This window comes from Struthio camelus, chromosome 11 (assembly GCF_040807025.1).
Source record: "Struthio camelus isolate bStrCam1 chromosome 11, bStrCam1.hap1, whole genome shotgun sequence".
Classification (NCBI taxonomy): domain Eukaryota; kingdom Metazoa; phylum Chordata; class Aves; order Struthioniformes; family Struthionidae; genus Struthio; species Struthio camelus.
This window is the reverse complement of record NC_090952.1, coordinates 24412486-24426837: the sequence shown is the minus strand read 5'-3', so window position 1 is coordinate 24426837 and position 14352 is coordinate 24412486. Positions and strand designations below refer to the sequence as shown.

The 14352-nt window shown below is 49.4% G+C and overlaps 1 protein-coding gene across 3 annotated transcripts in view; it reads left to right on the top strand.

Moving 5' to 3' along the window:
• Positions 1 to 3494: 3494 nt before the first annotated feature.
• The window catches only part of DOCK11 (dedicator of cytokinesis 11), an 88878-nt gene continuing 78020 nt past the window's right edge, over positions 3495 to 14352 (top strand). For 2 of the 3 annotated variants that reach the window (XM_068957600.1, XM_068957601.1), the window contains exon 1: positions 3501 to 3703. In XM_068957600.1, the coding sequence (XP_068813701.1) occupies positions 3602 to 3703 (102 nt within the window). In that variant the 5' untranslated portion in view covers positions 3501 to 3601. Of the gene's footprint in view, positions 3704 to 14352 lie in introns of all 3 variants that reach the window. The other variant, XM_068957599.1, reaches the window with a different exon arrangement.

Below are 14352 nucleotides of genomic sequence, written 5' to 3'. Positions count from 1 at the left end.
AAAGATAAGGGGGCAAGGAGGATAATATCTCTATAGACTGGAATGAAGAGAATAGATTTCTTCCACAGCCCCTTCTCATGTTTTCCTTTGCTGATGTGCTTGCTGGTAACAATGTCAGCTGGAATGTCACCAAGAGATGATTTTCTTATCAGGTTGCTCTGCGGTAGCTAATTCAGAAATCTGGTTTATTTTGTCCTGCCATTAACGTTATTTGGCAAGCTGTGGACTTCCGATCTACATGATGTGCTTCTCCTATTGCTGTTTTTTCTACCAGCTCTTCCAAAGATAAAGTTGCTACAGGCTGGAAGTAGGTTTGGATCAGCCAAGAATTTCCTTTTGGTTTTGAACTCCATATTGTTTCAGGGGATCTGTTTCATTTTTTTGAGTTCTGACATTTATGTTGTATTGAAGATTCCTTTTAGGTTGGATAGGTCATCCAAGCCTGAACAGTAGTCAAGCGCACTTCTACAGTCAGGCTGCTGAATTTGACTTTTTTCTCAGAAAGGAATTCCCTCTCTGAATTGGGTGAGTAAAGGGTAACAGACTACCTAAAGAAACAGGAAGAGCTGCCTGTCCTAAAGACAGTCTCAGCCTGTAGCAAAGATGCTTACTTTCTTCAGAGAATCTGGTGTTCCTTGTGGTTAGCGTGCTCCCAATAAATGGACGTGTCTGGGAAAAGGGCAGCCAACCCATCAGCTGTAATCTATCTGCTGAAGAGCCTAGCGCTCAGTGCTCTTGACTGAATCTGTTGAGGACAAGTGACAGGCTCTGGTTGCTTACCTAGGAAGATGGCAGTGGTCTGGGCATTCTTAAGAACTGGCCAGAAAAAATTATTTTACAAAAATGTGTACTGAAAAAAATGAAAATGGAAGCCATTTTTAAAAACACTTTTGCTTTGTAAAAGCCTGTGTTTTGTTATCCTTCCTTAGAGTCAGAATGACTAGAGACCTCAAGTTAGAAAACGGAGAGGTGAAAACATCAGCGCATTTGAGTTAGTACATGAGAGTTCAGTTATCTGAGGCACTGCAGTGCCTCAGCACCTCCAGAATCCCCCTGCATTTTCCTGTGTGCCTTTCATACACTGATAAGCCATCACTGGCCGCCTTCCCCATGCGCAAGGAGATGAAAAACTCAACCCTTTCAGCCTTGGGCTTGTCTTGTCACAGCGGTGTTGTGACTTGTTGTTCTCTTGCCTTAATATTCATTGCGCTTGAGACTCTTATTCTGACAATTAAACCTCCTGAGAGGGAGTCACTGCTTTCTGCGTGTTGTTTTCATGTGGTATGTCCTTCCTATTGCTTCTATTTTCCTTTTGTTTTCATGCTCCGCTCCAAAAAACAGCCTCACTGTTTGCTGGTCTGCCATGGATTCTTAGTTCAGTTGAGTGGGATGCTGATGTGCAGCTGATTGCATGCAGCCCCTCGCTGGCACCACGCCAAGCTCCCGACCCTGTCAGGAACTTCTTGCTTCTGACTGGATAAACAAGGGGTGGGTGCTCTAAGCGTGATTTTATTTCCTGTCAAGTGACCCATCACAGCATTCTTCTCCTCCCTGCAAACACTTTGGCTCTCAGAGCTGCTTCTGAACTAGCAAACTGAAGGCAACACCGGCCCCAGTCATCTATGTTATGCTAGCTAGCGTTCTCCTGCACAGTGCCCAGCCTGGTCGGAGGAACCGTAGGGGCCAAGGACTGTTCCCAGCAGGCAGGATGCACAAGGCTACCCTATTCTGGGAAAAGTAGCTATGTGGACACGAGCCATGCTGTGTTTCTTGCCCTCTCTAGGCCTAGCTTGTTTTATTTAATAGTATGGACACAGCCCAGGTCATCATAGCGTGGTGGCTAGAGCTGTGTGGTAGGACAATTTGGAGTAGCTGGTAAAATCTCTGCAAGTTATGTGTATGAGCCTAGGAATAAGGAAGTGAACCTCAGTGCTCTGCTGCTGGAATTAGGCGTGTCACAAAGTTTTTTGTGTTCTAATTTGAACTGATTTGGAAAAGCCTTAAGCAAGGATGTTTCTGAAAATGTTAATTCTCCAGCTAATGAACTACCTCTGTTCCTGTCTCTCGTATACTAGATATTTGAGAATTAGTAGATGAGATTAAAGTTTTAGATTTGTTTTGCCTCTAGTATAGGAAATCAGAGTGATGTTTAATATGAAGTGGTATCTAGTGCCCCTTCAGTGAACTGCTGAAAAGCAGAACAACAACTGGCTTGTATGCTTTAGAAGTCGCAAATAACATTTTACATGGTTTGGATCATAACAGCTGTATTCATTACCCCCTACAGAATGGCTCTAATAATCTAAACAACTTCTCTATACGTTGTGTGGCTGACAGCATGCCTATAATTCCAGCGAATTCCTTGTAAATTGTATTTAATGAGCAATATGGCATAATATGTGTAAATTCCTTAAAATTATGACTATGGGCAACTCTGTCCAATTCAGTGTTGATACTGCTCATGTAGTTAATAAGTATGCTGCTTATTTAATGTTTACTTGCATTGTATTTCACTGTGAAGCCGCAGCATACAATAAAATAAGTAAAAAGATTAATAGTAAATCTTTACGGTACAAAATATAAAAGAAAAGCTTAATGGATCTCTCTAGCCCTGTTATAATTTCAGAGTCACCACCCTTAAAACAATGCGCAACAATAAAGTAACAAGGGCTAGAGTTAAATTTCCGTGTTAAGGAACCTTTCATCCCCAAGCTTATTTGTCATGTCTGCAGCCAGGCAGGCAGATAGGGTCACGGCCCCTATAATGAAAGCACTTTCCTGCAGCAAACCCTGTAGGTTGGAGATGGGAGTAATAGCGTTTCGTCCTGGACGCAGCGTAACTACATGCTTCTTGGAGCCAGAGCTACGTGAGCACAGCTAGTACAGTAGGGCGCAGCTTGGGCAGGGCTGCGTAGAGAGCACCGCTCCCAAATGGGCCATCTGCCCTGTCTGGGCCTTCAGGCCTACTCCCCGGGCTGGTAGTGTTAGAAATACCCGGTAATTTCATGGAGAGGCTAACTTCCCTTGGATGGGTCCCAGCAGCAGCGTGTGCTCGCTGGGTGACCTGCTGCTGCGTTCCTGGAGCTGCGGGGGAACAGCAGCCACGGCGCCGTGGCAGGGTCAGGGATGGGGCAGCACCTCGCCGGAGCCGGCAAGGCCTGGCCCTTGGCGGGCAGTGCCAGGCTGGGGCACGGGGCCAGCCCGGGGGGCTGCTGCCGCTCCCCCCGCAAGGCCCAAGGAGCTCTGCGCGTTGCAGAGGGATGAGTGTCCAGGGTGGGGGGCCGCCCGGCAGCCGGGGCCCGTCCTGGGGCGCAGGATGAGGCCCCGGGGACGCTCCGAGAGGCACCTGCTGCGGGAGGCGAGGGGCGGGCGGCGGGGACAAAGCGGGGCCGCGCCGGGGGGCTCGCAGGGGCCGGGCCCAGCGCCGGGGCCCTCCCCGGCCCGGCTCCGCCCGCCCCCGCCCCCGGCCCGGCTCCGCCCGCCCCCGGCCCGGCCCGGCCCGGCCCCGCCGCGCCCGCCGCCGGCAGGGAGGTAGGAGCCCTCGGCGCGGCGCGGCTCGGCTCGGCTCGGCTCGGCTCGGCTCGGCGCGGGCCATGTCGCCATGTCCGACGTGAGGAAGTTCACGAAGCGGCTCAGCAAGCCGGGCACGGCGGCCGAGCTGCGCCAGAGCGTCTCGGAGGCGGTGCGCAGCTCCTTCGTGCTGGTGAGCGCGGTGGGGCGGCGCGGCCGGGAGCCCCGCGCGTGGCCCGGCCCGGCCCGGCCCGGCCCGGCGGTACCTTGGGCAGCTCCCGGCGGAGGCAGCGCCGGGCCCGGCCCGGCCCGCGGGCAGCGGGGACGCTGGGCTGGGGCCGGGCAGGGGATGGGGATGGGGATGGGGCATGGCTGGGCACGGGTTACGGAAGGGGCGGGGGATGAGGAAGGAGATGGGTAGGGGCCGGGGAAGGGGCAGAGTTAGGTAGGGGCTGGCCAAGGCAGGGGATGGGGGAGGGCGGGTCGGGGCAGAATTTGTTTCTTTGGGTCCCCTACTAGACGTATTGTATTCCTGCACTCCACCTTTAGCACCATTTGCTGTGACTGTGCCTCTTTGAATACAGTTGTGTGGATCCCAAGGGTTGATACTTACCACCCAGGGTTAGTTAGTGCTTCCTTTCATGGGGAGAGCAGGACTTAACAAGAGTCAGGATGTCTAGGGCATTGAGCAAACAGGTAACTAAGCATGCCCGGTGTAAGGTGAAGGCCGTGTAAAACTGGCAAATAAACAGGGCATGGCTTGGCAAGGTGAGAGAGGTGTATAGGCATTGGCAGAGCTGGGAGTCCAGCGTGTCCTGGGAGTCGAACTCAAATATCTGATGTGAAAGTCATGTGCTTTATCAGATGCGTTTCATCCCTGCATGGGGGATGCTGCAGCAGGTTGTCTTTGTTATGCTCACAGCTGTGCAAACGTTAGCTGCTCTGCCCCGTGGTGGATGCTGGGGTCAGTTCAAAGCTTTCTCGGACTTTGTCGGATATATTTCGTCATTGCTCATTGAATTACTCTAGTATGCGATCAAGTGTGACCTTGACTTTGATGGAAGAGTAGTCAGTGGGACATGCAGCAAGTGCAATACAAGTGCAGTGGATAATTCTTACTAATGGTAGATTAATGGTAAAATAAATGGAGGATCTTAAACAATTCTTTTTAAAACAGTACTTTCTTGTAAATATACTAATTTCTAAGGTTGAAAAAAATCCATTGTGATAATCCTGTTGATTTCCTGGGGCCATGGCTATTGTTTCCTATATGCAGTTGTTCAGGGATCCTTACAGGCCTCTGTGTGTTTTGTTTTCACTCTTTCATAAACGATACATGGGGATAAACGTCTTGTAAAAGCTGATGGAACCGCTCATTAAAAATGAAATTGTTTGTATAGGACCTGAAGAGCTTCAGTATCCTACAGGCAAATGATTACTCAGTGCCTGTGCTGGGTGCCTACTGTCAGAGAGTGGAAGGCTGGGTGTACTGCAGATGAAAACAAATAAAACCTTGACAGCAACCTGAAGGAAGCTAATCCAGGGAGCCAGCAGTGTTCAGCACCCATCAGTAGTCACTCTCTTTTTGTTCCTTTCTAGGGTTTCATTATACACTCCATCCCCCTACTTGACTTTCTCTCGTTTTCTGATGGGCAGATGTCCCAGAGCTGCTGTACTGCTTAGTGTGTTTGCAGCCAAGCACTGGAGGAGGGTGAGGGCAGGTGTCTCTATTTCCTAGGTCTTGGCAGAGTTGTCTGCTTTTGACAGTTTAGCAGCAAGGGATAAATCCAAACACTTCTGCATCACTAGGAAGAGCCATAAGACACTGCAGTATTCAGGGAGTGGGGAAGGAGGTGGCGTGAGCTTAAGAGACTGTCTCAGACGGGCACTTTGTACTCTCTCACTGACTCAGGTCGAAATACATGGTCCCCAGGTTGCTCCAAGGAGCAGGAGGTTCCTCTCCATCCACGAGGTTCCTTGCCCCTTCTAGGAAGGGGTATCCACACCCTGGTATGCTGGTCATCAGGAGAGTGGAGGTGGGATCCCAGGAGAAGGTACTGGGGAGCAGTGGAGAGGGGGGAGACTGAAAAGCTGTAGATTATGATCCTGCTTCCCAGCTGACACTCAGTCTGGAGCTGCCCAGCTGAGCAGCTGCAGCACTTGGCATAAACACATCCCATGCTCATTCAGCCCCCTTCTCACCATGGGGCAGAGCTCATTGGCTCCGGCAGCAGATGTGTGGTTGGCTGCAGGCTGCGATCTAAGGTGGGCTCAGAGCTCTGCAGTCACCCTGGGGCAATGCTGAGCCTGCGTTCGTTGGTGCTGCTGGGAGGCAGGGTATGGTAGGTAGGTACAGGGAACGCGTGCACTAGTACTTGGCAAGTGCTCAGAGCAGGCTTGCAGTTTGCCGTGTGGTGTGTCCTAATTCCAGCAATGTCAGAAGCTGAGGATGTGTGACCATACCACCTGCCTGGAGGAGCTGTGCTGAAAGCTGCTGTCCACAGGAGACTTACCAGTCTCTATGAAGCGGGCTGGAGTTACACTACTGACCTTGATTGGCAGGATCACATCCTTTTCCTGCAGCCTGAACACAGCAGATGATGTTAAGTCAATAAGAACCTTGAGTGGTTTAATATTCCCTGAGACCCTGGGGATACTCTGCCTGGAGTAGTCCTTGGCTGCCAGTGAACTTGTGAGATGCCTTCATTGTCTGCTTGCCTTGGGGCAAGACATTACATGTGAGCATGGATGAGACCAAGGGGTGGGGAGCACATACAAATGCCTCATTTGCTCTGCTGGAGAACTAATATTGTGTGCACCGTAACACACAGCTCACCTCTTCTGCAGGAGGAGCGGGCGCCATAGGGATCCTTTACTGCCTAGAGTGAGCTTGGCGTTTTGGGCATTCAGGGCACTCCCTCGAGACAAGGAACTGTCTGGAGTAAGAAACCATTTGCAGTTGGAGAATGAAATACTACTAAATGAAAACGTCTCAGGGAGGAGAGCTTTTTAACATCATGGAAAAGGTCCACTTGTGCTGAGCCGTAATTCGTGCTTGAAAGGAGACGCACCTCCAGCTGGGAGTATTGTATTCTTGTGAAGCTAACCTGTGTGTGTGTGGTGTCTTGTATAATGCAGCTCAGATAGTGTTGTCCTGCATGTGCAATGAAGCTCTTTTTGTGTTATTTCTGTTCCTGGTTTTGTTATGCTTATATAGTTCCAGGGGAATATTTATACTTTTCTTTGATTGTGAAGCCCTGGAGTAAAGTTGGTTGGAGTTTGGTTGGTGACTTCTGGCAGGGCTTCACTCCTTGTGCTTGTGAAAGGGAAGCTGTAGATACATCCTTCTTGTTCTTCACTCCTACTCTTTCCAAGGTGACCTGTGGTACCTGTGTCGCAATGTTAGGTCCTCGTCCTTTGGGCTAGCTACTAGGATGCATGCTCTTCATGCCATGGAATAAGCCAAACTGTAATCCTGATTGGTAGCAGCAAAAGTGCTCTCTGTGGTGGAGAGCTCAGGGACAGTTCCTTCTCCATGGATGGGGAATGATGAAGTGCAGCTTTCCCTTGGTGCTCTTTTGTTTCCTCTTACTGTGCTGGTATTCCTAGTGTCCCAGCTCTCCTTCTGGCCTTGCATCGCGTTCACAGCACAGATGGGCTTTGCAGAGGAGGTCTTAGTGAGAAAAAAGAATGCAGCAGGAACCCCTCGAAAGTATGCAGAGCGCTACAGAGCAGAGCCACAAGTGCATGGGGTGCTTTGGGCAGTGGGAGGGTATGGGAACCCTAATTCTCTCTGCGCGCTTTTCTTAGCACAGCTGTAGGGCAGATTGTATCAGTTTCAGCTTTGAATGGTCCCTGATGCATGGTGCTGATTATAAATTAGTGCATGGAGTTTTGGCAGAATAACTGATAAACAGTGTCACTATTTAAATAAACAGACAAATATAGCAAAGGCATTAAGTTACTTAGTGGGATAAATGACGTGGGGAGATACAAATAATTGTGTTTTGCTTAAAGAGAGGGACAGTCAAAGCTTAAGTGTGATAGTTTAAACTGCTCTTAACCAAAAGATTATCTGCAGTTTAAAATTTGGGACTCTAGAAGTAAAATATTTTATTAGAACTGTAACTTTAAACCCAGAGTACAAAGTACTGATGGTCCCTGAGGAGAAACAACCAGACTAGAACTGAAGGAGAGCAGCCAGGGGACCTTTGGCAGTGAGTAGACATTGGTGATTTTGGTTCAGACCTTCAATAAAATCTCCTTCCTCCCCTCTTCTCCATGCTCAGAATGCTGCTGAGTATTAACGGAAAGGTCATGTATGAAGAGAGGGAAAACCTGTACCGAGTCATTGGTTGACATGGGATTTATGCAGCTCTAGGAACACTGCAAGAGAAAACTCAGCCCTTGCCAGGAGGATTCACGCACGTGTTCCAGGCTGTGGCATCCCCTTTCTTTTGTCCTTCATCGCCTCGTTGCTTCCCCACCAGGAGGTTGCAGGGCATTGTTAAGAGTTCAGCAGTTTAAGAGCACACACTGCATGAATAAGACCCATAATCTGGTGTCTAGCGGCACTGTCAGAAAGATAGCAAGGCTCTACCTTCGGCTTGGGACCTGAATTAGCTGCACCGGGTCCCTTATTTGCCTATGTGAAAGTAAGACCAACACTGAGCCAGAGCTTTCCTACACCTCCCCTTCCTCATGGGAGCACTGCACTCGGCAGCACCTGGGCTCGGATGAGCAGAGGGCTGCAGGTCAAGCCACTTCCAAGCTTTCTAAAAGTGTCATTCTCTGCATTGTTAACAGAAGAATAAAATATGTGGACGACATGAGATCAGAGAAGCAAGCGTTTGACAAAACCCAGACAATCTATTTTCCCACAGTGCTGCCAAAACTAGTCATCTGGTGGCAATTTTAAGTCTCCCACAATTACTCCTATTTTCTATAGATCATTTCTATGCAGATTAACTGAAGATACATTTACTGCTTCGCCATAGAGATTAACAAAGAATGCAGGCCCAGAGTGTCTTATCTGAGAAGGGGCAGCTGTGCAGGCTTTGCCCACGCTGCCTGCCAGCCAGCTCTGTGGCGCATTCCCCGTGTGCCTCGCAGCACGGCTCGGCGGTGCGTTCCTCATGCACCTCCAGACGCAGCTCCGTGGTGCGTTCCCCATGCATCCCACGGCCAGTGTGTCCCCAGGCACACTGACATAGCTCAGCTGCAGATGTGCCAGCACACAAACACTTGGCAACTGCAGTGTGCGAGAGCCTCTACTTGCAAACGACTGCGTAAGTTCTTGCCGTACGGAGGTATTCAAACCAAGTGAGCCCTATCTCCTGCGTTACATGGGGATATGGGATGTGCTGTCTGAATCCTCACCGTTAGACTGCGGGCAGCGTGCCAAGGGAAGGCAGTGGGATTTTTTTTGATCCCGTTTGGGCTGGACTTGTATGTGTGGCTCAGTTGCAAGCAGACCCAAAATTGGAGATAAAAAGCTCCCTAGCCATGATATTAAGAAGGTTTTGACTAGAGGCAAAAAGGTATTTTGTTCCTTTTGTGGGTCTTTTCAGTTTCATTTATATTATTTGTGACTGGATTTACAGCCATGCAGAGGAAATGAGCTTTCTGCATAGAATCCTCTTTGAACAAGCTGAATTCTCTTTGATCAATGTGATAACTGTTTATATGCAGTGCTTGTAGTGATCTTGGTGCTCTTGAGATAAACAGAATATATAATGTTTCCTGTAGGGTATAGTCTGTATGCTGTATTTGCATAATTTAAATAGCTAAAGAGGCATATTAGAGGGATGGGAGGAAATTCTGTCCGTGATGAAATGGGCGGGAGTTTTGCTGTCAGTCTAGCTAGGGCAGGTTTTACCCAGCGCAGCAGGGTAACTCCGGAGTCTGCCACCTCATTTCGCTCTGATGACTTCCGTGGAAGTGTTCACAGAGAGATTATTGCTCACAGGGCCTTATTCAAGAAAACACTTAAATGCATTCTTAAAATTAATCACATGCTTTCCTGAATGAGGGCTCATGTGCACTAAGGGGCAGAATGTAGCTCAGTGTTGGCTGGGTGCTGTGAACGTGGCCCTGGGCAGTGCGTACCACTGTTCCACAAGTGGAAGTGGCCTGGTTTGTTGCTGCCTGAGCGTACAGCATTTGTGCCATGGAGGAAGGGCACTGGGAACTGTTTTACAGAGAGGAGGAGGCTGGGGCAGGCTCTTGATAGGCATCATTTGAATAAATCTGTGTCCTTCTGCCCAGTACAGGAAAGCTCTGAGGAAGAGAGCAGAGCATCCAGCCCTCGAGCTCATGTGCATATACCTCTTATCACATTTTGCTAGCCCTGTGGCCTGGGTTTTAGTGCTTGCTGGGCAGGGCTGAGTGGTTTGTTCTGTGCCAGAAATGGTATCATGACAATGCAGGTGTCCCTGCATTGACAGCATCTGCCCCAACCTGCCACTGTCAATGCAGTGAAACGCCTGGAACAGATGGTTGTTATTGGTGGGTGCCTGCAGCTAATGCCAGCAATGCGGTTGAGGATTTGATGCACTTAAAATCCAGTGAGGGGATGGCTTTAGGGCTTTGTTTCAGCTCCTTTCAGCCCCGTTTCCAGAGTTCCCCCCCAGGACGAGGAGCATTTGACCCCGGACTGTTGTAGTGCGTGTTGTAACACCCTTTTATATGTGCATTTTGGTGGCTCTTATAGAATTTCACTTAGCCCCTTATACACTGATTTCTTATCTCTAATGATGTAAAATTACACAAAGCTTTTGGCATTTCTGTGGCCTGAGAATGCAAGTCACAGTCGCACAAGGCAGCTGAACAGCAGCCAGTCCTGGGGCGCAAGTGTCCTCTAGCTTCCCTAGTTAATTAGCCTCCTCATTCCTGTTCTGCCCAAGGAGGAACAGCAGAATTTCACATGCCTTTGTGGCCATTGCTGTCGTCTCAGAAATGCTGGAGTACGTTTCCCTGCCACCCTTTCCCTCTCTCTCTTTCATTCCCTTAAAAAGTACAAATCAAAGCTCTCCCTTGCTGGTTCCTCTTTCCGTCAGCACAGCCTTGTCTCATCTTTACAGGTTTTCCCTGCCTCCTGCCACTTCTCTAATGGGGTCAGGTCTATTCATTCCTACCCCTTTTCACCCCTCTCTCCGTTCTAGCTGAAATGCATTTTCTTTCTCTGCCCTTATTAATATCTCCTGCCATGGGGCTGTCCATGGGAGTGGCTCTGGGTGGAACAAGAGCCAGCCTGTTTCGGACCGGAGAGCTCCCCACTCTCCTCCGGCTCCTGGCTTTCCGGCTGGGTGACATCCTTGCTGTGGCCGCTGCCTGTACACAGCCAGGCCCCCTTCCCATCCCCCAGAGCAGGGGACACAGCATAAGCTGCAGCTGGAAGGTCACCATCTCCCCTTCACATAATTAGGACGTGGTCATGTCAAAGTGCCTTATGTTGTTCTCTGTAACAGCTCCTGTGCAAGATAGGGAAATACAGCTGCCGCCTCTTGGTTGCTGAAGGAAGAGGCACATGAAATGCAAATCCTGCTTGTCTTCCTTCAGTTTAGCTAATCTTGAGCAGAATATGGTGAATAGCTGTATTTTGGCAGTAGTCAGGAGCCGCGGTTCTGGGTTGGAGCTGTGTTGCGCTAGTACGGGGTGCAGATGAAAAGGAAGGACCATAGCCTGCACGCCAAGGGTTTGGGAGCATGAGGTAACCGGGCAGCAGCAGGTCCAGCAGAAAAGCAGAAGCTGTGGCTCACCCGTTTCTCAGTGAGTGCTGACATGGGTGGTTTGCAGATCTGGTGAATCCATGAGCAGAGTAGGGTCTCCACGCTGAAGCAGGCACAGGCAGAGGAGGGTGACGGAGTCTGGCAGTCCCCATCAGGCAGTGGGCACGGAAGGGATTTGTTCTGTGCCTGCCTTGCTGGCCAGCATAGAGGACCCCACCAAGAGGGCCTCAGTTAGATGCCAAGGCCAGTCTGATCCCTCTGAGAAAAGGCACCCTGTGAGTGCCTCAGAGATGCAGAGATCTCCTATACCAGAATTATCTGGAGGAGTCTGGCATCACCACCAGTTCATGAGTGGTCACTGTAAAGGGAATCATACTACCTTCCCCCCTCTTCTAAAATAACGTTGCACTCCAGGAGAAAGTAGCCTCAGTCTCTTGGAGGGAGGAGATGATGGAGCTGGCTGAGATGATCTGAATACAGCACAGAGCTGGTTTTCAGGGTGGCAAACCAAGCTCCTTCCAGACAGCCTCTTTCCAAAGCAGTGTGAGGGTCCAGGAAAGCCACATACAACTCACGGTTCCCTGGCAGTCCTGCCTTTCCTTCTCTGTCCAGGATGTCCTAAGTACTCTTGTCCCTTTGCATAATGCTGGAGTTTATACAGGTGTCTTAATCCAGAAGGAGCTTTGAGGTGCTTCCCTCGGCAACAGCATTTTGCCCTGTAGCTGGTTTGAGACTGGGTTGATGCAGTGCAGAGTCTGTCTACCCAGCAGCTAAAGAGGTCCTTCTAGAGCATGAGTCCGCTCTCTTTTGGGGGAGAAAAGTGTTTGACTTTGCAGCAGTCTACACCTGTGTCCAATTCCTGCAGTCCAAAGACAGAGCTGCCTAAGGAAGCCAGGGGCTGACACTAACAATTTCCTGAGCTGGTTAATCAGCACTGACATCTCTGGGTTTTGACTTTACTGTTGTGGGTGTTCACCATATTGCTAAGGCAACCCAAAAAAAGTATTATGACTTCCTGCTTTGTTTTCCTGGGCCTTGTTCTATGGGCTTGGGCAAGTCACTTAACCATTGCCTGTCTCACTTCGCACACCAGCAAAGCAGAAAGAAGCGTTTCCCCTGCCTCCCTGGTCTTGTTCTGCATGGTTGGCTTGGCCCAGCATATACACAGCTTCTTGAGTGAAAAACAACGGTTTTTAAGAGCAGGCAGGAAAGGGTGGGGGTTCTGCTGATATGCAATTAATTGTTTTAAGATGTTCTGAACCCAGCCAGCTATTCTGGAACTGAATGCTAAATATGGAACTGATACTATATAAATAAATGACGAAGTACCAGTGACATCTGAAAAGCACTTTGGAATCCTCCAGTTAATAACTTGCGTAAATAACATGTATTATTGTCATTATAATTATTATTTCCTTTTTTTAGCATGCGTGTGCTTACAGAATGTTTTGAGAAGGCATTATCTGGCAGAAGTTCAGATGTCCCATGGAGACCAGTAGCCTTTTGCCAAATTCTATTAATGTTATTATTTTCAGAGGAGAAAAATCAAAATTGCTCTGTGTATATCTCACGTACTCTGTGCCAGATGCTCAGTTGAATGCAAGTGTAGCTCTGCTGATGTAGAGATATGCTGATTCCTCCCTCTGTTCCTCATGCCGAAAGGCTGGAGTCCACCTGGGGTGTACCTATGCAGGCAGGGACACGTGTGACTTCAGGCGTTGTAGTTGAGGACTGCAGAAGCAGTGGCAGTCTGTACTGAGCTGTCACTGATATCTGTCACACAGGAGCACTTGGTGATCCCGAGGAAGGTCAGGGCCCGAGGTCCCACTCCACACACAGGGAAGGAACCTCAGATGGTTGCCCTGACTAACAGCCTTGTGCAGGAGTGGTGCTGGATCATCTTGGATGGGTGTTTGTGCCAGAGGCGGGCCATGCCCCCAGCTGCAGCCAGCTAAGCCTCCAACAGTGTATATCCTATTGACTCTGCACTCATTTGGAGCATGATTTTCACAGGTAAAGTGTGATGGTGAAGTGCACGTGGGCTGGAGCGGCAGCGTGGCATCACACCCTGTGCTGCTGGCACTTTGGCTGTGAACTCTTACCACTTCGTTGCAGTGCAGTTTGTTTCTGATGCCTGCTTTCTTTAGCTCAAATGATAATGCAAGAATCTCAGCTTTCTGGAAAGAGCAATGTTTCTGGCCCTCATGGCTGAAGAATTAAGTTCAAAAATGTGATCTCCTTAGGGCTGTGAGGGAAAATGAAGAACTATACACTGATTATCCTGGCTTCCTATAATTTCTAAGTCAATTTGAAGATATTTTAGGGCATGACTTTTTTGTTTTGTTTGCCAGGCCTAAGCAGAACTGATGGGGTAAATATTTGCCTGTCTGCCCCAAAAGTGTCTTGATTCCTGGAAAGGCATCAACTTTCTGACTGCTCCTCTGAGCCTTCTCCAAGCTGCTATCATGAACTAATGCAATACCCACTCTCAGAAGTGAAGAAAGTTGATAACTGCAAAAACTTGGTTTGTCATTGGAGAATGGAGCATTACATTGAAAAAAACATACAGTTTACAAAGTACCCTTTTGATGTGTGGTTCTGAGCTAGATTCACCAGATGGTAATTTGTGGCCTGCATCATAGCCTGTTCAGGGCATAATTTGCTGCAAAGACCAGCTCAGGCTCTGCCTGCGGACGTAACAGCATGATTCCGAGTGGATGCAATCGCTGTCAATACGCAGTGGCCCAGTTCCTGGCCTGTTTGCCTCAGTGCATGCAACAAAGTTGGACAGAGGCTGGAGGGGGGAAGGTTCAGCAACTGAGAGCACTATGGGTTTTTTTTGCAGTAATTCAATGAAAAAGATTTCCTCTCACACTCCAGGGTAAGAGGGCCCAGTCTGTTCTTTGTATAATGTTCACATAGGGTCTCAGCACCATGCACACCCTGTCCTGCAGAGACTGCAGGGCCTCCTTTGGGCCTGCTGCCGCTCGAGGATGTCACGGCAAGAGGAGAGAGGCGAGGGTGGGTGAGACTGCTTTTGCACAGGACCTGAGCAGGGTGGAAGGACACGAGGGAGAGGGACCAGGCTCTAGCTCTGCACTTTCAGGTGGAA